Source organism: Symphalangus syndactylus, chromosome 6 (genome assembly GCF_028878055.3).
Source record: "Symphalangus syndactylus isolate Jambi chromosome 6, NHGRI_mSymSyn1-v2.1_pri, whole genome shotgun sequence".
In the NCBI taxonomy this organism is placed as follows: domain Eukaryota; kingdom Metazoa; phylum Chordata; class Mammalia; order Primates; family Hylobatidae; genus Symphalangus; species Symphalangus syndactylus.
The window spans coordinates 127,441,555-127,469,397 of NC_072428.2; the positions used below are offsets into that span (position 1 = coordinate 127,441,555).

Consider the following 27,843-nt stretch of genomic DNA (forward strand, 5'->3'; position numbering starts at 1 on the left):
CTGCATGATTCTGTCCCCTTTACGGATGAGAAAACTGATTTTCAAGAGTAAGTCATTTTAAATGTGACATGAATAAGAAGTAACAGACCTAGTGCAGAAGTGCAGATTAGAAAATAACAAAGCCCATCCTGTTTCACTGCTTCCCTGTTCCTGGTTTAGTTCAGGGGAAGCAACTGGTGAGAAATAAGAAAGGCACTGATTCAAGCCCTGGTGGATTTTCAGGCTACTTTATTTTTGGAGATAGAGCTAACAGAGGTCTAGCCAGGCCAAAGCAATTCGTTTTGGCCATTATTTGACATGAAGAAAACGACCATACAAAAAATTGGCTGGGCGTGGTGGTGGGCACCTGTAGTCCCAGCTACCTGGGAGGCTGAGGCAGGAGAATGGTGTGAACCCGGGAGGCGGAGCTTGCAGTGAGCCACTGCACTCCAGCCTGGGCAACAGAGCGAGACTCCATCTCCAAAAAAAAAAAAAAGGGAAAAGAAAAAGAAAATGACCAAGTGAACAAAGACCAGGGAAACTTGGCAGAATGGACTTTTTCCTTGCTAGATCAAGAGTCAGAGCTCAGGTTAGGTGGGGTAGGAGGACACCCAGACTCTAGCACCTGCTACTTCTGCAGTAGGACAAAACATTCTACCTGCTTTCCCCACTACTGATGGGTCTGATGCATGGATGTGCCCTGCGAAGGTGGCCTTCCCCACCACTTTTGGGGCTCCCAGGGGTGCATCAGGCTACCCCTTGTGCCTGTCGGCCTTCCCCCATGCTCTGACATCGCAGCTCTGGCTTCCTGAGAACAGCTTTCTATCAGTTCCACGCAGCCACTTGAGTCCTCTCTTGTCTCCCCATAGACTTGGTACATATTGAACATCAACTGCCCCTGGCAGAGTGGGAAACCACTCACAAATAGCAGCAGTGACCCAAAGAAGTGAAAAAAAGTAAATCAAGTGACAATGGGAAAACAGGAATGAAGATGACATTGCAGTTGTGCTAGCCCAGTGGCCTGTTTATTCATACTGTATGAGTATGTGTACACGATGTGCATTTACTATTTGGGCACATTGTGTATGGTTTCTAGAGCAATTCTTATTTCAATAATGCAGGCCCCACAGACCAGTAAAACACTAAATTTCACAAGGACAACGATTCTTATCTGTTTTTATTTTTGTACTGTTATTCCCCAAGTACTTACACTAGGACCTGGCACACAAAATTCTCTAAGTAGTTTTGAATTATTGAAATAACTTAGAAATATTAATTACATTTTGGTTGTGGAAGGTGGTAGTTAAATGCATGGGCTCTGGCATCACGTAGCCCAGGACTGTATCTCATTTTTTCTACTTATTTTCTGTCAAATATTAGGCAAGTAACATAATCCTTTAGGTCTCAATTTTTTCATCTATGAATTAAGGATAATTGTACCAAATTTTCAAGGTCACTAGAATGATGATGATGATGATATTATTATTGTAATAACATTCTATTTAATGCATGTTTTAAAAATGCCAGGAACGACTTTAAGTGCTTTACCTGTATCAATTCTTTTAATCGCCAAACAATTCTCTGAGTGAGGATTATTGTTATTTGTATTTTACAGATGAGAAAATAAGCACAGAGCACTTAAGATGATTAAGTCACTATGAAGCGGTGGTAGAAATAGAAGAGAGACACAGGACAGAGCTCTTAAAAAGGGCTTGGTATGTCATAGTTATTATTATATAATCTACATGTCTCCAGCAGCCTGGAAATAGCAAAGAAGAGGAAGAGGAGAAAATTTGTCAAATCACCTGTGTCAATTGTTAATGTAGATAACAGAGTTACTACAAATGTATAAGCACAAACACAAGTACTAGTGCTTGCTAGGTTTGTTAGGAAGTGTTGCTGTGATGGGGAAAGAAGGCTTGGACATGGTGCAAATCTGGTTTTGTGTTTCTACAGGGCCATTCGTAAGACAGACTTATAATAACCACTCTAAGGAAACACAACAAGAAAATCTACATTTCAAAATCATTTGATGTCATTAGAACGATGTCAAGTTCAAAGGCGAACCAGACATGGATGTCACCCTGAGGCCAGCCTCACGGGCAAGGAGAAGCACACTCACCCCGAGGCTTGCTCCACCACCAGGTCAGGCATGCCCGGAGGTGTCCCCGCTGGCTGTGACACCACCATATCTGGGTCCAGAATAAAAATCTCATCTTGGGAAATCTCCATCACAAAGTGCAAATGTTCCTAAGGAAGAACAAGAAGTCTGTTGCATGAAGAATAACAAAACAATTATTCTTGGTCTCGAGGAATAATGAAATTCTGCAACATGTCAAAGGATCACACTGTGTCATCAGAAGCTTGATCAGTTGGTGATCCTCCCGAAAGCTGCACTATGGCAGGCAGGGGGAGATAGGGAGAGATGAATCCCCTTGGTTCAGGATTTCCACTTAACCAGCATTTTTTTTTTTTTTAGGTATATCTAGAAATGGTCTTGCCTCATCTTCTTCCCAAATGCTATTAGAGAAGTGCTATTAGAGAAGTGACACCCACATACCATTGGCCCAGCAGGAGTGTATGATAAGTGGACTTCTACCCCATCATCTGGTCAAAGCTAAGCAGCCTGGTTAACAACTTTATCATTAGGTTCAATACTGTACATTTTTTTCCTAGGAGAATTCACATAATGGGAGGAATTCTTAACTTGGGCAAAACCATTTTTTTTTTCTCATCACTGACCTCTGGGGATCGGCGAACATCTAGTTATACACTTGGGGCCTCAAACTTGCTAAACAGAAATGAGCTTAAAAAGACATGAAATTTGGCTAAGAAGGAGTAAAAATATATTTGTGAATGAAAATTTGGAGTACAGGCTGGGGATAATGTCTACAAGTCGACTTATTTTCTGTACTCATTTGCAAGATCAAGCCACATCATCTTGAGTCCATAAATCATAAAACATGTCAAGATAAATAAAAGGTTCATAGCTTAGGTTATGAACACCATTCCAAAATTTGTGTCTCAGTGTTTTTCGTTAAGAAAAATTTATGAGATTAGCTACCAATAAAGTACATTAACTTGGGAATTTTTCACTTTCACAAGCAGGCTGGAAAAAAACTTACCTGAGATCTGTCTATTCGATAAAAGCGATCAGCAGAAGTTGCTAAGGGAAAAAAAAAAATGCAGATGGCATTCAGAATGTTCTGTAATCTGGCACCAAATTTATAACCTTCTCTTCGACTATGCCGGTCAAACCCCTATATGGCAGTCGTGCTAGTCTCCTGGCCAGACCTTAAACCTTTTTTTTTTTTTTTTTTTTGAGACAGAGTCTCGCTCTGTCGCCCAGGCTGGAGTGCAGTGGCGCGGTCTCGGCTCGCTGCAAGCTCCACCTCCCAGGTTCACGCCATTCTCCTGCCTCAGCCTCCTGAATAGCTGGGACTACAGGCGCCCGCCACCATGCCTGGCTAATTTTTTTCGTATTTTTAGTAGAGAAGGGGTTTCACTGTGGTCTCGATCTCCTGACCTTGTGATCCCCCCGCCTCAGCCTCCCAAAGTGCTGGGATTACAGGCGTGAGCCACCGCGCCCGGCCGCCAGACCCTAAATCTATTAAGAAAACCTCAGCATGTCCATGCCTCTGCCACTGCTATTCTAAGGCTTGGAAAGCCCTTCCCATTGCCTCTGCCATCTAAATCCTACCTGTCTTTAAAGAACCAGCTCAAGTGCTTCTGCTTCTGTGAAACCTTTCTCAGTCCCAACCTCCCAACCCCAGACAGAACGTATTGACCCTGCCTCCATGCACATTTACATTTTTTAAAACTTCTTATACAGACTATCTTCACAGATAACTATGAGACTAAGAGACCTGCCTCTTTAAAAATCTGTTTCATTTAATCTTCTTTGCCTCCTGAAATTAGCACAGGATCTTAAAGTCAGGAATTGCTATGTATTTATTAAGCAAATAAAGCTACAGGAAGCTACAGTTACACAGACTTCTCAGGGAAGTGACTTCCCACTTTGGAAAATGGCTTGAAGATTCAGGCCGGGGACCATATGTGGTCTTAAATGAATCATTTCACTTTCAACCTGCATCCTTTGAGCCATGTCTGAAGGAAGCCAAAACAGCAAAAAAATTATTTAAGCATTCTCTAAAATAGATTGAGCTGCATCTATGGCATGAGAAAAAAAAAAACCTAAATTAGAAATTTTGGGTTTCTAGAAATTATTTTAAATATTCTTAATATTAGAATGAATTATCAGCTGCATTTTGGGAAGCTCAGGTGGGAGAACTGCTTGAAGCCAGGAGTCTGAGACCAGCCTGGGCAACAAAGCAAGACTTCATCTCTACAAAAACAATTTTTTTAATTAGCTGGGGATAGTGATGTGCCCCTGTGGTCCCAGCTACTCGGGAGGCTGAGGTGGGAGGATTGCCTGAACCCAGGAATTCAAGGCTGCAGTGAACCATGATCATGCCACTGCACTGCAGCCTGGGCAACAGAGTCAGACTCCCATCTCAAAAGAGAGAGAGAAAAAAAAAAGCAAACCAAAAAAGGATTATGGGCCGGGCGAGGTGGCTCACGCCTGTAATCCCAGCACTTTGGGAGGCCAAGGTGGGTGGATCACGAGGTCAGGATATCAAGACCATCCTGGCTAACACAGTGAAACCCCATCTCTACTAAAAATACAAAAACTTAGCAGGGCGCAGTGGCGGGCGCCTGTAGTCCCAGCTACTGGGGAGGCTGAGGCAGGAGAATGGCGCGAACCTGGGAGGCGGAGTTTGCAGTGAGCTGAGATCGTGCCACCGCACTCCAGCCTGGGCAACACAGCAAGACCCCGTCTCAAAAAAAAAAAAAAAGAATTATGTGCTTCTCCCTTAAATCCATCTAACAAAGCCCAAATATTATAAATAGACTTTCTACAAAACAAAAGCACAAGAAAGAAAAACTCAAAATGCAAGTACTTATTTAAAATTCACAAACATTTAATGAGTAGTTTCTCTCCAAAGCGGACAGAACTAAGAAACCAGCCAATCATCATCCCTACTCTCTAAAACCTAAGAATAGAATAAAATCTGCCTTGGAGAAATTCACTTTACTTTGTTCTTTTAAACCATGACTGCAATTACCTTTTAAAGGTTTTTTTAATAAAACTATGGAGTAAAACTACTATCTGGGCTAAGACTGTTAGCCACAATAGTTGTAGTTTTATCTAAGACTTTAGATGGAACATAACAACATAAATACTTTCATAATTTTCTGAAATATAAGTTGTTCCTCTGCAAATTCAGGAATGACAAATTATTATGTTTCTCATTGCCATGGAATAAAGAAGCTGGAGGAAAGTTCTCCGAGGCAACTGATGAGACATTAACAAAAACCTACATCATGATTTATGTGGGTTAGATCTCATATAGACACAAGTGCCCATCTTCATAACACTAGAAAAATATGCATATGGCATTCAAAGTGTCCTGTGATCTGGCACCAAAGTTATAACCTTCTCTTCCACTATGCCAGTTAAAACCCTTACATTCCAGTCATGCTAGGCTACTGGACAGTCCTTAAATCTTAATAGATCTCTGCTGCTGCCATCCTAATGCTTGCTCATACACTCACAAATCCTGTCATACTCATATTCACGTTTATATCCTCTCGGATGCTCACCTAGATAAACAAAAAAGGGGTCTACAATGAAAATCATGTATCCATATGAACAAAAGAGAGAATGGGTAGTAGATACATTCGGTAGTATGTAAGCATGAATATACAGAGGTGAGAAGGTACTGCAATATGGGTAATTGGATAGAAATGTAGTATTAGGCAGCATCTAGGAGAGAGATATTTGAGATAAAAAATGGAATCATTAAACAATCGTAAGATAACTAACCTATTATGCATGCAATATGTCATGCTAATCTGAGCAGATTTGAATGCAACTGAATTTTTCCACCTTTTTCCAGAAATGTATACATCATACTGCAATAATGGTCTCATAAAAATAATATGAATGTCCCATAAGATGCAAATAACATAGAAATTAGTATCCATCCTATGCATATAGAATGCAGCTACCGGTCTGAATTAATTTAAGGAAGGCGGTCAAGCTTTAAGAAAAGAGGGCTGATGAAAACATCAGCGTGAGCAACTTGATGCTGAGTTCAGCCAGAGTTAACCAAGCTGTATTGAGGGAAATGACTTCAGGAAAGGACAGTGCAATATCAGCAGGCTCACATTGTTCCGCAGGCCAATACCAGCCATGTGGAGTCACATGAAGGCTTTCTGAATAATCTTTTGGAAAACTAGAGCCCACCCTATCAATTGATGCCTTGCTCTTCAAGTTCCCCAACTCCCACAATACCCGCAAGAAATGCAGAACTCACCATCTAGGAAGCACCACCGAGGGGAAAGCCTCTGTGCTGAGAGAGCCCTGGGGAAGGAGGTTTCGTGGTCCTGGAAAGAGACACACACATTCTCGTGGCTGCATTTCAATAACCTGATGGGCTTCCCTCACTCAGCATTCTGCCATCCTTTCCTACACAAAGCACTGGTGAGAAGAGCAAATCACAATTTTTTTTTCTCTAGGAACAGATAGAAGGGCTCTGCTTTGAAATTCTTTCACATAGAACTTTTGAAAATGACTCCCTCATAAAATTACCAGGAGGTTTTCAATTATTCCATTAAATATTTTCAATTATTCCATTAAACATAAATAATCTAATTTAGGACATTTACTTCCTTATGAGAATTTCTTTATTTCCCTTTGTGAAGCCAAGGAATGAGTGACAGCTGGCTGTCATTGACACATAGGTCTAGGGCACTGGCACAGAATGGGAATGTATCAAACGTTATCTACTGGCCACATGGGACATATGGTACGTGAGAAAAAGCAGCAGCCATCCATACACAGGGACTGTTCATATACATGGAAACAACGAAAATCAACCTCACATATTGAGGTCATCTCTAACCTCAGCCTTCTCCACTGAACCCAATTACAGAGGAGTAGACAAGGAAGAAAAGTAGTGCCAGGTTAACCCATGACAAAATCACTCTGTCCAACACTCATCCAGACAGCAATGTGCTCATTCACCTGAGCATTTTCTAGGCGTCTCACTTCTATGACCTCCCAATTTCCCCTCTCCTATTTAACATCAAGTCTGCCTGACATAACTGCCATCATTCTTTCCTCTGGGTTTGGATAAAAATAGTTCTCTTCTCTCCAAAGCCAATCACTTAATTTAGACTCTGGACTATCTTTCTTTCTCCTTTGAACTTTATTTCTGTAGCATTATTAAAATCCACTCATTAATTCTTCTGCTCTCAATAGTTCCCTCTCTTCCAAAATAAATTCCCCTCAGCTCATCTTGTTACATCTATTTTGTTAATTTTTATTTCATTTATATTTGATTTTTTGAGACAGGGTCTCACTCTGTCTTCCAGGCTGGAGTGCAGTGGTGTGATCATGGCTCACCACAGCCTCAGTTTCCTGGGCCCAGGTGATCCTCCAGCCTCAGCCTCCCGAGTAGCTGAAACTGAAGTGGATATATCTTTTGATAATCTTCTTAAACTCTCCTTTCTTGCCCTTCCAAACTCCTGAAGCTTATGTTTATTATCTCCTGCTCCAAGTCTCACTTACACACCTCAGACATGACCTCTAGAAGTCTGGCCTCTGACCTCCCAGCCTTCCAAAGCTGCCCTTCCAAGAGATTGCCAGGACTAGCTTGCTTCCCTGATTTACCACAATTCTCAGTTCCCAAACTTCCTTGAAGTCTCAGAAGCTTTTATTTATTATAAAGAATTAAGGCTACATCCACGAAACAGAAGAGAGAACTGGCAGATTGAAAACTGAAAGGATTTTCTCTTTAAGATTCCAAACTTTTAAAAATTAAACATTTTCTCTACTAAGAGAAGCCGGCCAATGATAACTGGGGAGGGAGGAGAGCACTTTCCAGTTTACAACATGTGATTTGGAGCATTCTAGCCCTGGTTTGCAGTGGAATTGAAATCACTGACAGAAATGGGACAAATGAGGGAGGCCAGGTCTCTGTGGGGAAGACACTGGGAGTCTGGCCCTTATTAGGGATTTGAAATGTTCAAATGTAGGGAGCAGCACTGGGGCGCGGCTGTGCAGACAGCAATAAAGACTTGGCGGCTGAAGCCGCAGGTGTGGATGATCTCGTGTGTACAGAGGGGACAGGAGAATAAAACAGGAATAACATAGAAGAAGTAATAAGGACCCAATCAGAGGTTGTACTGACTTTCTTGGGAGTTAATCAACACTCCCTGCTGCCCTACTTGATCCTCAAATAAAGCCTGGGCTTAAATCACTTGTTCTCAAAGTGTGCATCAGCTAGAAACTTGTCAGAAACACAAATTTCCAGGGCCCACCCCAGGTCTGCAGAAGCACTATGGGTGGAACCCAGCAATGTGTTTTAACAAGCCTTTCAGATAGGTCTGAGGATGTATGTGAAAGAACCTAAAGTTACCGAACAAAAGGGATGCATCTTAGTAAACTAGAAACCTTCAGTGTATGGAGTTTTACTCTAAATGAATTCTGTGAATTAAATAATTGATAGAGGAAAAACTGGTCTCATTCAGGAATGCCACCAAAATCTATATTTATAAATATAAAATAGGTATATAATTTATATTTATAAATATATCCATATAGCTATGGATACAGAGATACTATATAATAGAGAAAAAATATGTTACATATAGTCTCTTGCTCTCTCTACATATGTATATATATTATATATACATGTATATATTATATATACATATATTGTATATATATCGTATATATCATATATACATGTGTGCATATATACATTATATTATATATTTTATATATATTCTGTATATAAATATATATAAAATATAAAATATATATATAAATATATTTTATATTCTATATATAATATAGAATATATACATATATTATATGTATATATTATATAATATATAAGTATATATTCTATATTATATATACACTAATATATATACACTTGTACATGTGTATATATGTTCCTCTTTTTTGAACTAGATTTTCATCCTGATTGTTGAGCTAAGTGAAATCTTGACATGTGCTTAGTAACTATTTATACGAGAATTATGTGTAACATTTTGAGAATTATATTTTGACACATGTGACAACTTGTTTTAAAGGAACTTAAGGTACTTAATGCATTTTTGAAAAACAGATAAAGCTACTGACATCTCTCAGTTGGGTGACAAATGTAATTATAGAACAAGAAATTTGGAAGTGATTCAAAATATTTAGTGGCAACTATGAAAGCTAATAAATAAAGAGATTAAACAGAAACAGGATTATCTTCTCTATGAATAAAGGGACTAAAACATCAAGGACACTTTCCGCCTTTTGATGTTGAATATGCTGCAGAGGACACAATAAAAACATATCCTAATTTCTGTAGGTAAAAATCAAGGGAAAGAACACAGGAATGCTTGATTTACCATTTTAAAAACCTAAGGATCCATCACACTATCTCTAGGCTATTCTGATTACAGAAAATTGGATGTTATTTAGTCTAGGTTAGTAAAATCTAGATTGAGGCACTGCCTCAGCAACATGACTACCACAGGTTGGTAAGGAAATATAGATGGTATATATCTTTTTATGTGCAGGTGGCTGTGTGTCTGGAGAGTTTTATGCCCACGCCTGACTTTTTTAATGTAGTTTGCTTTTGTTCACTTATTTACTCTACATTTTGATCCATGGATGGAAATTGCAAAAATGTTTGATCTACAGAAACATCTGATATAACTCCATGTTCTTAAAGAGGTTTTGTCTAAAGATAACATTACGATTTTGTTTGGTGAAAACACACTGGTCACCATAAAGCTCTTTAAAATACTTTAATGGGTCCTCAAGTAGGTTCAACAATTCTTGAACTCTCCAAAATTGTATGCTAGATTTGGTACGTCTATGTGTATGTTCATTTTCCTAGACAGAAAAACCACTTCTTTCTAGATTATCAAAGTGATCTGAGATTTCCAAGATGCTAAAAAAGCTATTAACTTAAAGAATCAAAAATTTATGTCAGAGAGAATTCAACAAAATAAGAAGATTCTGATCAGTAAAATGCCTTATGAGAATAGGAATCACCGATGCAAAGTTACTGGTAATTGTAATACCAAAACACTAAACAACAAAAGCTCTCTGAGCTTGTGGCTATTCTCCTAGTAGCAGACTGAAACCAGGTCAACTTTTACATGGAAGGACTCAACTTTTTGCTTATTTCCATCCATAGTCTCTCCCAAGTGTTTGTTTTCAGTGCCTTAAGTTCTTCTACTTATGTTCATTTCTATAAACAAAGGAAAAATGTATTTATATTTACCATTGTATGGTATTAATAATTGAAGTTAAATAATACATCATTAATTAAAGGCACAGGAATCTGATTTTAATAATTGGATACTTTCCTGGTGACCTGAAGATTAAACTGCAATTTTGGGAGTTGTTAGAAAAGCAAAAGTAGAGTTCTAACTTCTCTGAAATGCTTCCCTGAAATAGATTTGCATCCTCTTCCAACTTTTGTGAAGCTCTTTCCACCTTGTTCAGTTAAAAAAAAAGTGAGTTCTTAAAGAAACAGCTACTCACATAATAGGTCCTATGTTAAAAGTCATTTAAATTCCAACGAAAAACTGTAATTACTATCTGGGTAGATTCATAATGCAACTAAACTACTTATTTAAAAATTCTACATATATAAAATGTACAAAAGCGTCAAGTCTCAAAAAAAAAAATTGCCCTTGAATCTAGTCCATGTACATATCTAAGCAGATGAAAATGCTTCACCTACATTGGGACACAAAAAATTGGAGATTTTTTTTAAGTCAATGTTAAAATAATATTCCAACATAGCAGACTGACAAGATGCAAAATATACCCACAAAATATGCCAATAATCGGTAAAATAAGAAACAAGAAAATCCAGGTACGAAGCATAAATGGGTGCTGAAAATATATCTCAAAGATCCGAGAGAGAATAGGAGGTAAAGAGCAGGCTAGGGACAGAAAAGTTGGTGGTGGTTGAGGTGGCGGTGGTGGATGCTGGATTTCACTTGAGTTGAAAAACAGAGCAAAAAGATAGTGAGAAAGTCTGCTTCGCAAAACTGAAATTTTTGTAGGATGTGATCATCATTATCACAGACAAGCTAAGAATTGAGATGCCAAAAAATGTTCCTGTCCTTGAGGTGTTAAAATATTGTAGGGGAGACAGATCTGATGAATGAGATGGAATAACAAGGCGAGAGATTGTATGGGATCCAGTCCCAATTAAGCAGCAAGCCCAGAGGCGGCGGAAGGCTGATAGGAAGCGCACCAGCTTTGAGAGGCACGACAATCCTGGCGCCCTACCCGCTACTCGCTGTAAGAGTTTAGGATAGTTTCTTATCCAGTTCCTTGAATACCTCATTTTAAAATGGCTACAATAATATCTATCATAAAGCGTTCTTTTGAGGAATTAATAACACATAAAGTGCTTAACCCATTGGCTGAAACATGTTTATGTGCAGATATAATTATCCGAGAGATAATTATATCTCATGCTAGGCAGCTGAGACATTATTTTACCTAAAACAATTCTGCCCTGTCACATGAGGGTCTCATGGGACACAGGCCACATTTCAGACCAGATCATTTAGATGGTGCTACCCCTAACACAACACTATTTATCCATAAATACATTTGCACTCAGATTCTGAGTTTTAGAGAAAAGAAGGAAATAGGACAAATTTGTATGAGTGAACACAAAACAAAGTGGCTTTAAACAAAGGCTGAAATCATGCCATTTGTTGGTCTGGTGCTTATAGGGCTTGTCTTAATCAGCAATCCAGGGCCTCTGTTCACAATATTAGATGTTATATAATTGTCTTAAATACAGGATATTGTCTTCAAGGCTGAATGTCTTCTATCACCAACAGGCATACATTTCAGAACATTTTATTTCACTGATGTCTCCCTTCCCCATTCAATAGTAACTGCCTACTTGCTATTTCCTTAGTTTCACCAAAATTAACTTGTCACTTGCTGATTTGGGCTGTCAGTTGTCACAAAACTATACATTATTCTTTTTCCTGTGATACAATTGTGATCAGCCTTTTTAATGTGTATTTATTAAAGCCAATGAAATGCAAGGCATGTGACTGGAAGGTCACAAAAAACGAAGCATGGACCATGTCTTTAAAGGGTGGCCACTACACTAGGAACCAGTTTAGGTGCTCTGCATGCTTTCTTTCTGGCTCCAATTCTTGGAGTTACTGTAAGTCTGATTTACCAAGTTTCAACTTCTTTTCCCAAGGGACGACTATTTTAATTATGATTTCAATTTATTTCCTGGCTGCTGCCAACAGCCACCAATTTTGGAAGAAGGATTTTGAGCCAGCTGCCAAAAGAATCAGAGCTTGGTAATTAAAAAAAAAAGAAATAGAAGACAGCAGAAGAAATTCATTGTTGGCAAAGCAAATGGAAGGCTCAGTTCACATTTAAGAAAGCCCTTTCCTTTCAAAGTCTCAAATTTGGGGCTAAAAACCTTTGTTCTGGAGCAGTAGTTTTCAAATAGTCCTGGTACTGATGTATGGCCAAGAAGTGCCAGTAGATACAATCCTGAGTCATCCAACCCAGTTTCATAGACACCAGCTGTCACGACGTCAAGCAGAACAGGTAGCTCTTGACTCTGGCTCTCCTTCATTCCTTCCTACTCTTAGTCTTCCACCTACAGCTTCTGCCCTGACTCATCTCCACTGTCTGGCAGTGAAGGATAAGAAACACTAATCTGGACAAGCTGTCAAAAAATCACTGAACCACATTTTGGTGATGGTAATTTTCCTTTTTTTTTTTCTTTTTACGGTATGCTCATTTTTTGCTTCTGAGAATTTCCCATAAACATGGCTCTACTTCTGTATTAATGGTGGCTATAGATTAAATAAAGCTTAGACTATTCCATTTTTTATTTCATCTACTGAATATTTTATACTTGATAAAATTTCTCTCAGCCATATATGTTACTATCAGAATTCACAATTGGAGCGTTCAAGTCTCACATAATCATCTCCCTTAGTTTTAGGGTTACCTGGACACTGCCATAGAGATAATTTAGAAATATTAGGTTACAGTCTCAATAATAGGTTAATTTTAACCCATAATCATCCATGTATGTGCAGGCTTTTTTCATTCTGTTATTAAGAAGGCTGCATAATCTAGCTCCTACCTACCTCTCCTGCAATCCTCCCCACTATTCTTCCTGAACCTCTTCTCCTGCATCTAAGAGCTGACCACAATAAAGAACTGCAGTGGAGAGAATTTAAGTAAACTACCCAGACGCCCCAAGCTATTCAGTGGTGGAGAGTACAGACTTCTTTTACTTCAGAGCTCATGACCTTACGCACAGGGTTTTACAGCTTCTAGAGGAATTATGATTTCAGGTTTTGTAGGAAGAGTGAGGTTTGGTATAGATCAAGTTTGAGAGCTCAGAATTTTCTAGACTCATCTCAAACAAAAGCAGGAAGAAAGCAAACCTAGAATGATCTAAATGGCTATGAAGACCTCATTCTACTCTAGTCAAGGATCTTCCACAGATGTCAAACTAAGCTTCCTCTTTCTTACCAGACAGTTTGCTCCTGGTAGCTCAGAGTTCCTGCCCCCACACATTCTGCAGTCTTGCTGTCTTCCCACTTCCCACCACTGCGTTCCCTGCTGCCTAAGAATTCCACAGAAATATGGTAATCAGTGGGAACGATAGGCAACCCCAACCCAGACACAGGAACCAAGACTACAACCATGTGAATAAAAACCCAATTACAGATTTTGGGTAACTTTGCTGTATGCGTTATGTAACTTATAAACTTCACACAAACACAGCCAATCTTAATATGTTTTTAGCATGTGACATGGTTTTCATTTCTGTTATGATTTTATTTTTGAAGTACCATAAAGTTTATTGCAACATTGTTTGCAAACAATGGTAACAATACTACACAACCTAAAAATGTCTATCCATAGAAACAGGGTTAAATATATACCATGCAATAGAGTAATAATTTTTAAAGACTGAAATAGAGTTTCACCTATTAGCAAGATGTAATTTCCATGGTACATAACCGTTAAAAATAAATTGTGATATAATATGTATAGTGTGCACATGCAAATTGTAAATACATTTTTATTTTTATTATAATTTTTATTTTTATTGAGACAGGGTCCCACCCTGTCACCCAGGTGGGAGTGCAGTGGTGCAATCTCAGCTCACAGCAACCTCTGCCTCCTGGACTCAAACAATCCTCCCACCTCAGCTGCCCAAGTAGCTGGGACTACAGGCACATGCTACAGAGCCCGGCTGATTTTGCGGTTGTTTTTTGTACAGATGGGGTTTCGCCATGTTACCCAGGCTGGTCTCAAACTGCTGGGCTCAAGCGATCTGCCCATGATGGCCTCCCAAAGTGCTGAGATTAGAGGCATGAGCCACTGTGCCCAGCTACATTTGTGTATTTTTAAGCAACAATCCCCACATATGTATTCATGTATGTCTATGTGTGTAACTTTGTATAAATGTGGGAAAACAAAAATGCACACCATAAAGGTCTACATTGGGTGGACAGTTAAAAACCAAGCAGAAGTCTAGAATTATGTACAAATATCAAAACTAAGGTAAACCAAGATTATAAAACCTGGCAGATTGAAGAACACACATAGCTTATAAAAGTCAAGAGATATACCATGAGGACCTTGATATGAGAGAGAAATGCATATTGTATGGGTTAAAAATGGAGCAGGAATAAAGAGAAGCAGAATATCAGACAGGAATTCACAATTTACTGCAATAGTCCGTAAACTTCTTATGCTCACACATTCTTAACCTATCATGACCACACAGATGAATAGGTTCTTACGTACACAGGGTACAAATAATTCCTGCATCATGCCTATCTACACACCTCTCTCGTACTAAAAAAAATAATAATAATCAGAGTGTAAGTGAGTGATAGTGATGTTAATAGAGAGGTTTTACTGAATTATATCTAATTCGTGTTTAAAGAAACTCTCGTTACTAATCCATACAGCTCACATCAGGTAAACACTTTCTCTGTTCTCAGAGGGCCTGGAAGACTGGTTGAGTGGGTAGCCCTGACGTTAAGGATTCCTGGTTTCAAGGGCATCCTCTGGTCTCTGCAGAAGGGTGAAAAGCAGTGCAATGTGGACTGTGAATTAGACTTGAAGGAAACAGGAAGTAAGAAAAACAAACGGCTCCTTGAAAGGGGGTGAATATTGGTTCCAGGACAGACCTTAGCTTCATGGAAGCTCTAGGTTGGACCTGGCAATGTTCTCATCACTACACAAGAACACAAATGGTCAGAGTATGTTTGATTTGTTAATGCTGCACATTAAATAAATGTACAGTGACCTATTTTCCAATAGAGAGAAAAAAAATACAATCTTAAAAATATGAGTCTTTCGAAAGCACCTGACAGTAGATACTGAAGAAATATGATTGTATGAATGTAGCTATATTTCCCTGAGCTGTGCCTCTAACCATCACATCCATAGCTTTCAATGGTAATTTAGGGTCTCTAGTCTCCCCAGTCCTCTCAAATTGCATGATCAAATCAATGATTCATCAAAGAGATAAGATACTTGACTTGCCCATTTTGGATCTGTTATTTTTATTCATATAAATGGTGTGATTTAGATGAATGCAACTGTCATTGCTCTGTAATGTAGGCCAAATGATATAACCTTAGATATACCATGATCCTTTCTATTTTAAATATAATAATCTTCTAAAATTACATGCTCCTTAAATGAATAATATTAGTAAAAACTGCTCATTTCAAAAATCCCTGATATGTGAATCTTCTCTTATGATATATGTTAATGGAAAATATGTTTCTTGTGCTAAAAATATAGGCACATGCACAAACACAAAACTGACATTCCTCATATATATATATTTCTGAAAGCCAACTGGCATAAATTATATAAAATTGATGAGAAAATCATCTGAACCACTATTTGGCATGCATATGCCAAAGTTACCCTTAATTTACATGCAATTGTTCATAGCTGATGCACACATAATTTAATGAAGGCACAGCAGCCCCATCACACACTAGTAAGTTTTCCAATTAAGCAATATTCACCTAGTGTTGAACTACGCCTTCAATATGAATGAAATTCTTTTTCTTTCATAAAATTGAGAAAAGACATAAACAGAAACAAAACAAAAGTTCTACGGCTTGGAAATCCCTGCTTCATTTAATAATGGCCAATCAATAATTACCTTACTTTTAAATTTCTCTCGTTACCCATTCAAACTTCTCATCTGTCTGCCCCAACATCTCCCACACATAAGCCATCTATCCATTTTTTTAACATAATGTTGCATACAAATATGTATGTATGTGTCTCCGTCTAACTACAGCCCCAAATAGACTTGCTACTATTTATTTTAATATCTTAAAACCCCTTCATCTCGAACCTATTTTACCACCCATGACTCCTACAGTGGAGGAATACAGAAATGGCATGGCCATTCTTCAACCCAGATTTGGAAGATGAAGAAATAGTGACAGTGGGGTAGAAGATAGAAATAAGCAATATTCTAATGTTTTCAAGAGTCCCTTTGTGTGAGAAAGTTCTCCACTAGCAATAATGACAACTCCAGTACTGTCTTCACCCATAACAGACAACAGACCTGACCCTAGGCAAGTCTTATTTAATCCCTCATTTGACCCATTTCTGATAGCTTCAATCTAGTCCAAAGGAATGGCGTTCTCCAAAGCTTCTAGCTGGTACTGTTCTTCTCTCTCAGACAAGATAAATCAATTCCCAGGAAGACTCTCTAAATCTTGTTTCACTCTATCTATTGAAGGACTCTTCTAGACTCCAGAAAACAAATGGAGGACAAAGAGATTTCAGAGAAAGGAGAGAGATAAATAAGGACAGCCAGAATAAAGAGAAAGGGGATGAATGAAATATTTATAGGAAAATGCTGTTTGCCTAGAACTAGACACAACTTTGATGGAATACAACACAGACTGGTCCTCCAGAAGAGCAGGCATGTAGGAACAAAGGAGATCAGAGGAGGAACAACTAATGTAGACTCCGATCTGACCAAGAGGTTTTTTTTTTTTCTTATGAAAGTGAAAGACATCTGTACCACCCTGAAGAATGAAAAGGCTTTTCAATAATGTTTTCTCTATTTTTAGATATTCCAACCATTCTGGTACTATTTTTAAATGAATTAATTCTTAGAGAAAGTAATCACCTGGCTGAATCTATTTTTGCACCTACAGATGAATCCTATGGTATTCACTAAAATCTCAAGTTATAATTCCTACCATTTAATGCCCCATGAAGCATCACCCTGGGGAAATGGGGAAACCCAGGGTGTCTACAAAAAAAACCCTCTAATTGCTCCTAGTTCTCTCTTTATTCTACCCTACTACATCTATAAATGCCTCCTTCTATTCTCCATCCCTATTTTTTCTTTTGTTCCTCTTCTTTATTTCTCCTTTCCGTTTCCTCATCTAGGTCTTATACCTATCTGGGGTTCTCATTTATGTACTGAGAACCGTCAGAGTGACTCAGGGTTCCTCAAGCTCTACACTATTGACATTTGGGGCTGGATAATTCTTCATGGTAGCAGGCTTCTCTGTGCACACAATAAGATGTTTAACAGCATCCTTGGCCTTTATACAATAGATTTCAAAGTCTTCAGACCTTGCCAAATGTCCCCCACAGGAAGCAAATTCTTCCCAGCTGGAAATCACTAGAAAGGCATATCTGCCTCTATTCCTTAGTACCTTTGTGATTTCGGGTTAAGAAGGGATATCATGATTTCGAGGGAGAAAGCAGAGAAGGAATTATCTCAAAGTAGGTGGCCTCAGAAAGCATCCTTATCAAATAAGCAGGTGGAGTCCAATTCTCATGTTAATTATTGTTCATTTGGCAACCTCAAGAATATACTAAATCTGCAAGTGCAATACATTTTGCTTGTAAAACGTTATTAGTTTTGGGTTACATCGATGCTATTAGGATGGAGGGGCCTTTGAATTTTGACCTCAGAGATGGTGTAGGCAGGAATTTTCAGCAGGCTATAAATATCTAACACATTCTTGTATAACCCATAATACCTTGTTAGGTTAACATGAGGTGTCATTTTTGAGCTTCAGTGCTTTGTTGGCAATTCACTACGCATTTGGACAAGGAAGCAACCAAAGCAATGAAATGCTTAAGTGGCAAGAAACTGCTATATGTCTCACTAATAAGGTGTCTTGGGCATGTGTACACCTTTCTAAATGCCACTTTTCTCTTGAGATTTTTCTGGTCTTAGAAAACAGTCAGCTAAAATCCTAGCTGCAAATTAGTGAGCTGACAGGAATTTCTCAAGTTTTCAAACATACTGGTATTAATTTTTTCTCTTCACAGTTAATCCTCCAAGCATATTTAATGCCATCTCATAGACAAGAAATTTCATTAAAAGGCATTTAAGGCATTTTGTCGTTCATGTTTCTTTTTCACCTGTAACACTCCTTACTCCCACCAGGACAAACTAGGGAATTCCGATATAATCAGTTTCTGCACTAAGAAATGAAAGATTTAGTATTAAATTTCCTGCCAGTCACTTTCTACATAAAAATTAATAGCATCTATATCCCATGTGTTTTATAATACACACACCTAGAAAAAAAAATATAGAAATCAATCCATATCTTTTCAGCCTCTCAGTGGCATTTGACACTGTCCATTATTCCTTCCTCTCTGAAATACATTTCACTCTTGGCTTTCGTGATACCACCTTCTCCTTGATTTCCAGCTTCCCTGCTGCTCATCTCAGTTTCCATGATTCTTCTTGACCGATTGCTGTCTTGAACCTGCACTCTTCCTGACTCATGAATAAACATAGATAGAACATTGGGCCCTCCTCTTTAAGTGAACTCCTCCCTAAGTGATCTCCTCCAGCCTTGTAGTTTTAAGCACCATCCATCCATTTGCTGATGACTCCAAAATTTCTATCTCTGGGCCTGAATTTTTTCAATGAGGTTTACTATTCATATACCCAACTGCCTACTCACCAACCCTCTTGGATCTAATAGGCATATCAAAACTAATACAGCTAACACAGAACTCTATTTCCTATGCCTCCAACTCATTCCTCCTTTGATGATCTTACCCAAACATGAAAGTTTATCTCTCCCAGCTTCGTGCTTCAACCAGCTCTCCTTGCCCTGCTCAGGAAATTTCTCATTAGATTCTCCCTATGCTCTGGCCACGTTAATTCTAACACAGTCTCTTTTTCTTTCCTGTTTAATGAGCAAATTCTGGGCTTCTTGGATCTTTTTTGTTCCAACCATTCCTTCATGCTCAAAGCCCCTGCTTTTTATCACTCTGCTCGCTCCTTCATTGTCCTAAGGAAGGATATGGGAAAAGATGACACTCCTGACACTCATCCCTGATCACTGCATTCGTTATCCTAGATGTTCAGCGCACAAAACCTTTTGATGTGGCATTTATAATGCAGCAGTTTTGACACCAAGATTTGACTTGACTATAAGTAAACAAAATAATGCCGTAATATTTTGACATAGAAAAATATCATTAATCCTTCTGAGTGTTATTATCAAACAATACACGCAATACATAACTCACTCATATTGTAGTATCTTATCCATCCATTGATCTCCATGAATAGTTACAGATAGGGCATAAAAAATATGCTACAAAATGCCCACAATTTTAACTCTCACACCAAAAATGACTACATCATATAAGCCAGGAATAATAAATAAAAGTAGTTTCGTAAACCTAGCTAGGATAAATCTAACATACTTTGATGAAGTTCTAAAGGTTCAAAATGTCCAAGAGGAAAAAGTATAAACTCTTAAAGACAATATCCTCATAGTCTTATAACTACTACTGCCAATTGTTAGAGATCAGCTCTTACCTTTAAAAGCACTATGCTTTTTTTGTTTTAATTTTTATTTTAAGTTATTGGGTACATGTGCAGGATGTGCAGGTTTGTTACATAGGTAAACGTGTGCCATGGTGGTTTGCTGCACCCATCAACCCATACCGTAGGTATTAAACCCAGCATGTATTAGCTATTATTCCTAATGCTCTCCTTCCTCCCACCCTTACAACAGGCCCTAGTGTGTGTTGTTCCCCCCTCTGTGTCCATGTGTTCTCATTGTTTATCTACCACTTATAAGTGACAACATGTGGTGTTTGGTTGTCTGTTCTTGCATAAGTTTGTTGAGGATAATGGCTTCCAGCTCCATCCATGTCAGTGCAAAGAACATGATCTCATTCCTTTTTATGGCTGCATAGTATTCCATGGTGTATATGTACCACATTTTCTTTATCCAGTCTATCGTTGATGGGCATTTGGGTTGATTCCATGTCTTTGCTATTGTGAAAGCACTATGCTTTTTAAAATAAAATTTACACCTAGATAGTAGCTCTGGGTAAATATGCAAATAGTCACTCTGATGAAAGTTGTGCTCTATCTAAAAAATTAGGTGGAAATTTGTCTTCTAGTGGTTGGTAAAAACAGTCTAGAAGAAGTTCACTTTGTTTTGTTTTTAATGTAAACATATCCTAAGTGACTTTTCTTCCTTTCAAGGCCAGACAGATGGAAGAAAGAACTCTGGAATTGTGGAATACGTTGTCTGAGAAATAAATATACAAATAAGAACACAAAGGCCATTCCTGTCATTAAGCCTGAAGATATGCTGCTTCAGCCAAGGGCAGAGGGTATCATTGGTAGGGGGAATACCTAGAAGGCTATAAGGTATAGGTTTTTCTTTAAATTGTTGTGTTTTCTATTTATGTTAAAGGATGTTAAATTGGAAATTTCAGGCATAGGAAAATAGACACAAAAATCCAAAGTGAAGTGCTAAACCAGGATTTACACATTTATAAATTTAGGCATAGTTATATTCCTCCCCACATGGAAGTATAAAGGGTTTGAAGAGATTTATTTGGAGAGAATTGGCATGCTGTGATTCCCACGTATCTTTCCTCTTAACAGGGCAGGGTAAGGAGCCTCTCAGATAAAAGGGCTTTAATGAGACCAGTCAAAGAGCTTCGTTTGGGTTCCTTGCAGTCAGGAGTAATACTGTGTACTAGGGTCTACATCATGTCTGAGAAATCTAATGGGTAAGAGGATGGCTGAAGAGATCTGTGCATCACAAGCGGGATGAGGAAGTTGGAAAGAAACTGCACCCCCAAACTCTGCTGGGATAAAGAATAACTGAGTGTTCTCCTACAGACTTTATATGGGCCATAGAGAGAGGCAGACTGGGTTTACTAGATTGTCCAAAAGACCCGAGATGAACCACTCAGATTACATTTTAAAACTGTTGCTTGATGGTTGTAGGAAGCAGGGAATTCTCTTTTTCTGGAGGTGACGGAAAAAAACAGTCCTGGTTGCTAATGGCAGTCATCTTGGACCACAAAGTCATCTAGCCCAGAGGTAAAATTGACAGGATGAGGAGAACAAAGCAGAAGGACCAGCAGGAAAGTGGAGTGTGAGCCATGACCAAATGGGATGAGAAATCCACCTTGATCTGGACTTTTTGCTTATGTCAACCAAGAGACCCTTTCCCTGCTAAGCTAGTTTCAGCTGAGTTTTCTGGTATTTGTTACTGAAAGCACTCAATTTTATAATCTTTTCTAAATGATCTAGGAGAAAATCCACAGTCTAAATTTGTGCTAGACTAGGGTGGTCCAAAATCAGGAAAATGCAAAAGAATCAGAATACCATTTTCACTAGGTTCTTAGAATGAACTCTATCCCTAGGGAAGATGTGAACTCTAAATCAAAATGAGACATTAATTGAAAGATGGACTTCATTTGGCCAGAAGGTAAGAAACAAGGAGAGTCAATTATTTGTTACCTGGTAATGAACTCTCTGGGAGCCAGAAGAAACTGACTGTAGGTCCTAATGAGAAAATGAAAAAAAAAAAAATCCATACCTTAAAATTAGTTTGAACAAGCTGCCCCACAACTCGATCTCAGCTGAACTCCCAATTTAATATTACTATGCTCATCTGGAAAGTATCTAACACACCCAAATTCATAAAGGTTAAATAAAGAAGGTAATGCCAGAAATAATAAAAGCAAACCAAGTTGGACTGAGAGAAGGTCATTAAGCTGTTGAAGCCTATAAGTCCTACGTAGCGTTTAGAGGTAAGTGATATATTATTATTTCAATCTCCTATAGAGGAGACCAGAAGTAAAAGACAGGCAATTTTGTTCTAATAAATGGGGATTATATTTAATGTGCATATAAACTTTTGGCTTGTGAAGAAGGTTTTGGAAATCCCTTTAAACACTTAGAAAGCTTTTCTTTACCTTAGACCAGATACGTACTGTCATGGTAACTGTTTATACTGATAAGTCGCTTAGCAAATAGGGGTTTTAATAGACTACAAGGAGAAAATCACCAACCACCTCCACATTATCACAAAGTGCAAATTAACAGGGTTGAAATTAATGAGGTTTTACTGGCAGATTGTGAAAGCCTGACTCCTTTCGTAAAGTTTTATAACGAACTTGTCACCATTGTCATGCCTCCTAGGCTTCCTTGCTAATGAGTGTAGTGATTCTATTTACAGATGTCAGCAATCCTGGGTACCTTTGTCCTTACATCTGTTTCCCACAGGGTTTCATCACATTACTTTCCATTAGTTTTAAAAACTTTTCCTCTTTATCTGTTGAGTTGCCTCTTTTTTAAAAATCCTGCTTTTAGTTGAATATTGGTGCAATAAGCATGCTATTAAGTTAGTTAAGTTGGTTTTTAACAACGTCAATTCATCAATCATGTATTAACATTATTCTACTGTGAAGTCTTGTTAACAAAGCTCTACATGTGTTAATTTAAAAAAAAAGGTAAAAAGGTTTGGTACCAATTATGATTCATTTTTTTCATTACAGGTTTCTGGAGTGAGATTCTGCATCAAAATACAAACATTATTTTGGGAAATGAGATACTAGAAGTTTGGGAACATATTAACAGAATTGGACCTGAGTCACTAAAAATTCATATATTTTAACTTGTTTAAGCAGCTATCCTCAGTCAAAATAGCTTAATGAAGCCGTAAGTGTAAAATTTGTTGACCGTCTTTCTCTCATCCATATCAGCATTCAATATTTGTCTTCTATTTCTCAAAATCAGTAATTTTTCACATCACTATGTGCCTCCCACCTGAATTTATTTCTACCAAGAGAAACAGAATCAAATATTCAGGGCTAAGTGGTTACAACTCAGAGGGATTTTAAACAGTATGTATCTACTTTATTTATAATATTTACCTATGTATAACATGTGGTCTGGGACAGAGTTGCTTATCAAGGGGTATCAGACCACCCAACAGCTTTAAAAATACAAATGTCTAGGCAACACCCAAAAAAACTGACTCTAATATATATCTTTCATCAAAAAAATGATAAAGAAATCGTCATTTATGCTTTTTGCAATTTGTGGAATGGAGACGGTTAAGACTCCCCCTCAAATTTTTGCAAAAACAACCAACAACAATTGTAATGATGAGTTTGGGTCTCCTGGCTTTGCTGGTGCAGTTCGCATTTATGGGAGTGCCATATACGGGGTCACTTCCTTTCTGTTTCTCTAAAGCAAGACCAGATTGAGAAAAAAAAATCGATTATTCTTTTGTGTTCTGACAAATTCCTATGAAATGTAGAGGATTTTTCTTTCCCGTAGAAGTTTTATTTATTTTTTTTGTTTACAAAATCTAGCTGTCTCTAAGTGTCAGACACAAAACATTACATATCACTGTTTTCTTTCATTATTTATCAGTTCCTGTTGAAATTCTGAACATCTCAAATATACAGGTATGTGTCTGGTAAGATGACAAGTTCCAAGCTATAGTTATGGAACACACCAGGGCAACAGCACCCTGTAGTTAACCCAGTCAATGCTTTCCCATTTCAACCATCTGAGGAGTGAACAACAGAGACGGTGGGAGAGGGTGACATACAGCGTATGCTTCAAGGACAAAGCCACCACATTTCCATTTCCTCTCCAAATGCATCATTTCAGAAGCAAATATATATGGCTAGTAATTGTTTACAAAAATGGAAAGTTGAGGAGAATAAAAAATTGGCTAAATAAACTCACCTCCTGTAGGCGGTCTATGTACATACGGCAAGTCTCCAAATCACAGTCTCCACGCACAACTAGAATACCCAGAGGTATCGCTAAGGATGAAGGAAGAAGAAAAATCTAAAATAACATATTTGATTTTTCTATATCAGCATAAATGTGTTTCTCATGGTTAAAAAACAATCTCGTAAATATTATGGGTTTTTTAGATATGTCCATAAAAAGAAAGAAGTACTTTCTCTCTATACCTTTTTTATTATTTCAGTCTCTTCTTGTTTGCAGTTGTCACACACTTTCCTAGCATGATCCATGTTGCCCCTTGCCACCTGCCCCTCATCTCATTGTATTTCACTGGCCCTGAGATGAAGTGAATTGTCACAGTAACGATGGATTGGCAGAACACGGAGGCTGCTCGTGGCCAGTTGATAATTATGCTTGCATTTTTTATGCTTATGCATAGATTTATGCTTGTATTTGCAATAGACAACATGAGGATGCAGTGCCAGGGAGGAATTAAAAATTGAGGATTCTGGACATTTACTCCTTTCCTTCCTGAATGCAGAGAACTTCATCTTTTTGTCTGTCTACAACAGTTTCCTATTTATGAGACTTGAGCTACTCAAAGCACTGTTGCTACCTGGTGGCCAACATCAGAACTAAAGGCATAAAATGTTAGAAAGAAAAGAACAAAAAACAGCTTCTAGAAGAGGCAAAGCTTAAAAATCCAACTAATTTTAAAGATGGCCAATGTAAGAGTGGTAACAGCAGGACCTCAGAAAGTAAGACAAGACTAAGTTATGCACCTTATAAAATATCCTACTTAGGTAGTGTCAAACACACACAGCGGCTTTAGTATACAGAACCTACTTCAGATAGAATCACAAGAGTCCTGAAATACTGAAAAATAGTCTTGTTTCCAAAACTTAAAAAAAAATCTACAAATTTCTCATTTTAAAAGTACAGTTACACTATTAAATCCATGATTTAACATAAAACCTTCAAAATTTTGAATTAACCAACTGGAAAGTAGCAAGCAAATGATAAGAAAGTGGTATTCTCTAAGAATTTTTTACAATCATTCACTCATTGAATGTATATTTAAAGCCATCATCAATAAATGTGTCTGAAAATACAAAGTACTAGGGCCTTAAAAACTCAATACATAGAAGAAGATACATTTAAAATGCATAAAAAACCTTGAAGAATCTCCAAGTAGTAGAGAAGGCATATATGTAAACAAAAAAAATGATAAGTATAACATAGGCCATATTAAATGTATGAACTTTGTCATTTGAAAACTATAGGAAAGAGGGGCTAATTCTTGCCTGGGCGGAGGGGTAGATTTTAGGCTCTCTGAAGAAGATGAAGCCTCATGTGATGTTTTAGCTAGAGGAGCAAAGGTGGTCTAGAGAAAAAGAAATAGAGTTTGTATCTCAATGTTACCTCCTAGATTGGTTTCTGCTAGGGAGACCTAATCGATCCTACCACCCCATCCCTTTATGTTTCTAAAGTCCTGCATACATAAATCTTTAAGGCATCCATGATTTTGTGGAACTATGGAAGCCTGTGAGTGAGTGTGGATTGTTTACCTTCACTTCCCAACGCCTAGTAAAGAAATGGTAGATATTCAATAAATGAGTATAAAAAGAGGGAGGAAGATGGGCTTAACAACTGTTTGGATGCAAAAGAGAAAGTCAGTCTTTCAGGTGCAAGTCACCTGTCCAGGGTAGACAAGAAGCAAGGTAAGCAAGAGGCAGTCAGTAGAGGATAAGGAGCACTCGTAAGTGTCATATCTTTGGGGAAGTAATAATCATTCTAAAAGAATATTTCTCCTTCATTTAAAAGATAAACAGAAGCATCAAAAAGTTTTCAGCATGGCAATCATGCATCTTTGCAGAAAATGGAAGGGAAATGCAATAAGGAGATCTCTTAAAAATACTGATTAGAGTAATCATCTTCAGCTAGACCTACTATAAAGACTGAAATAAGTTGATCCACCAAGATAATAGCAGAATAGAATTTCTAATATTTGAGGAATGATGAGAAAAAGTTGGAATTTTGACATAGATAATAAATCTGGAAGTGGAATATAGCTATCATTAACATGAGCATCCACATTGGAATCTTGCTTAATGATATTTCCTTTTAATATTAAATGTGCAAAAATAGAAAAGAGATTTTAATCAATGTTTATCCATTTGCCTAAGTTAGGAGATATATTTTATAGATACGCAGGAATCCCGTCAACACCTCTGATTTCCTTCTATTATCAGTGTTTGGAGTTAGTCTGGTCCAAGTATATATTCAATGTACTTGGTAGCAGACATTTCAAACTACAATTAGAGATATGAATTCCTCAAGATATGAATTCCTCAAGATATGAAATCAAGAGGAATAGCTAAAAAGAAGTTTTCAAACACGTGTCATTCATCTCTAATATGGGTATAAAATCAACAACTTTGCCTGTTCTTCAAGGAGCAAAGTAAGAGCAACTGCTTTTGATTGAGCAATACTTAGCTGTTAAATGCGAGGAAAAAAGAAAGAAAAAAAGGGCATTCTCTACAACAATTTTATAGCATGATTACCAACAACTGTCAAATCTATTCCAAGAAGGTAGCAATATGCAGTAGAAAGGATCTGCAGTCATCCACAGCTGGGTTCAAATCCCAGTATTGCTTTGGTCTTGCAAATTACTCAACTTAGCTACTTAGTCCATTCTTCTGAGCCTTGGTTTAAAGCCTATGGTGTTTAGAATAGATGTCATATAGGATTTTGTGAAGATTCAGTACAACACTATATTTAAAAACAAATTATCAAAACATCAATTTTTATTCTCCCTTACTCTTTTCACTATCTTTTCAGCATCTGTAGCCAGAAAATAGAGGTACCCAATCATCTATCTTTTAACATAGTACTACAAGGATTAGCTAGCAGTAGTTTCATAAGTTATATTCCAGTTTTCCAAAAACTAACTTCTACTCTTTCTGCCATGTAAAAAAACAACTGTAGTAGAAAAATATTGTAATCTGACACTTCCATTTGGGCCTTTACATGGCAAAGAGAGAGCAGAAACTTTTCAAAAATTACCACCTTCCTTCTACACTATTGTTAACCAACTGCCAAGCTTCCTTGACATTTCCTCTATTTAACTTATGAGTACTGAGAGCACTTACCACCTGAGCACTAGTGTCACTATCCCTGAGCTCAACAATTCATCTTATTTTGGTAACAGAGACTTTAAGTCCAGGAAGCATGAGTCAATACTCAACCTTCATAATGGAACTTTTATTGCAGGGATCAAATGGAATTCACAAGTTCTAACTAAGTGAAAAGAACAAGCTGTGTTCTAGAATAAGATGGCAGATTTAATGCACATATTAATCTCTCACCAGAAATACTACTAACTTACAGTAAATAGATTTTTAAAAGAAATGAACAAAAATAAGGAGAAAATAACAGATGAAGCAGATGAAAAATCGGTAAATGACTCAGCGCCCTTAGAGAGTCAAATCCTAAACCACTAGTGGGGATAGACATGAACCAAAACAATTTGTACTGCAAAACCCTCAAAAGGCTTGCAAACTGGCAGTACCAGGTGCCTCAGGAGCTGAGGTTAAAGGAGGTGGTTAAGATAAAAGCACTGGATGTTAGATCACCAGATATCCACCACCCATTGTGGAAGGGTGCAGTTACTTAACAAAAAATGAAGATTAAT

The 27,843-nt window shown here is 37.8% G+C and overlaps 1 protein-coding gene across 4 annotated transcripts in view; it reads right to left on the reverse strand.

Moving 5' to 3' along the window:
* DGKI (diacylglycerol kinase iota) overlaps positions 1–27,843 on the reverse strand; it is a 503,130-nt gene that overhangs the window by 99,984 nt on the left and 375,303 nt on the right. For 3 of the 4 annotated variants that reach the window (XM_063642297.1, XM_055284146.2, XM_055284148.2), the window contains 5 exons: positions 24,144–24,223; positions 21,900–21,944; positions 6,360–6,429; positions 3,105–3,145; positions 2,102–2,229 (listed from right to left, as the gene is read on the reverse strand). In XM_063642297.1, coding sequence (XP_063498367.1) covers positions 2,102–2,229; positions 3,105–3,145; positions 6,360–6,429; positions 21,900–21,944; positions 24,144–24,223 — 364 coding nt within the window. The remainder of the gene's footprint in view (positions 1–2,101; positions 2,230–3,104; positions 3,146–6,359; positions 6,430–21,899; positions 21,945–24,143; positions 24,224–27,843) is intronic. The other variant, XM_055284147.2, reaches the window with a different exon arrangement.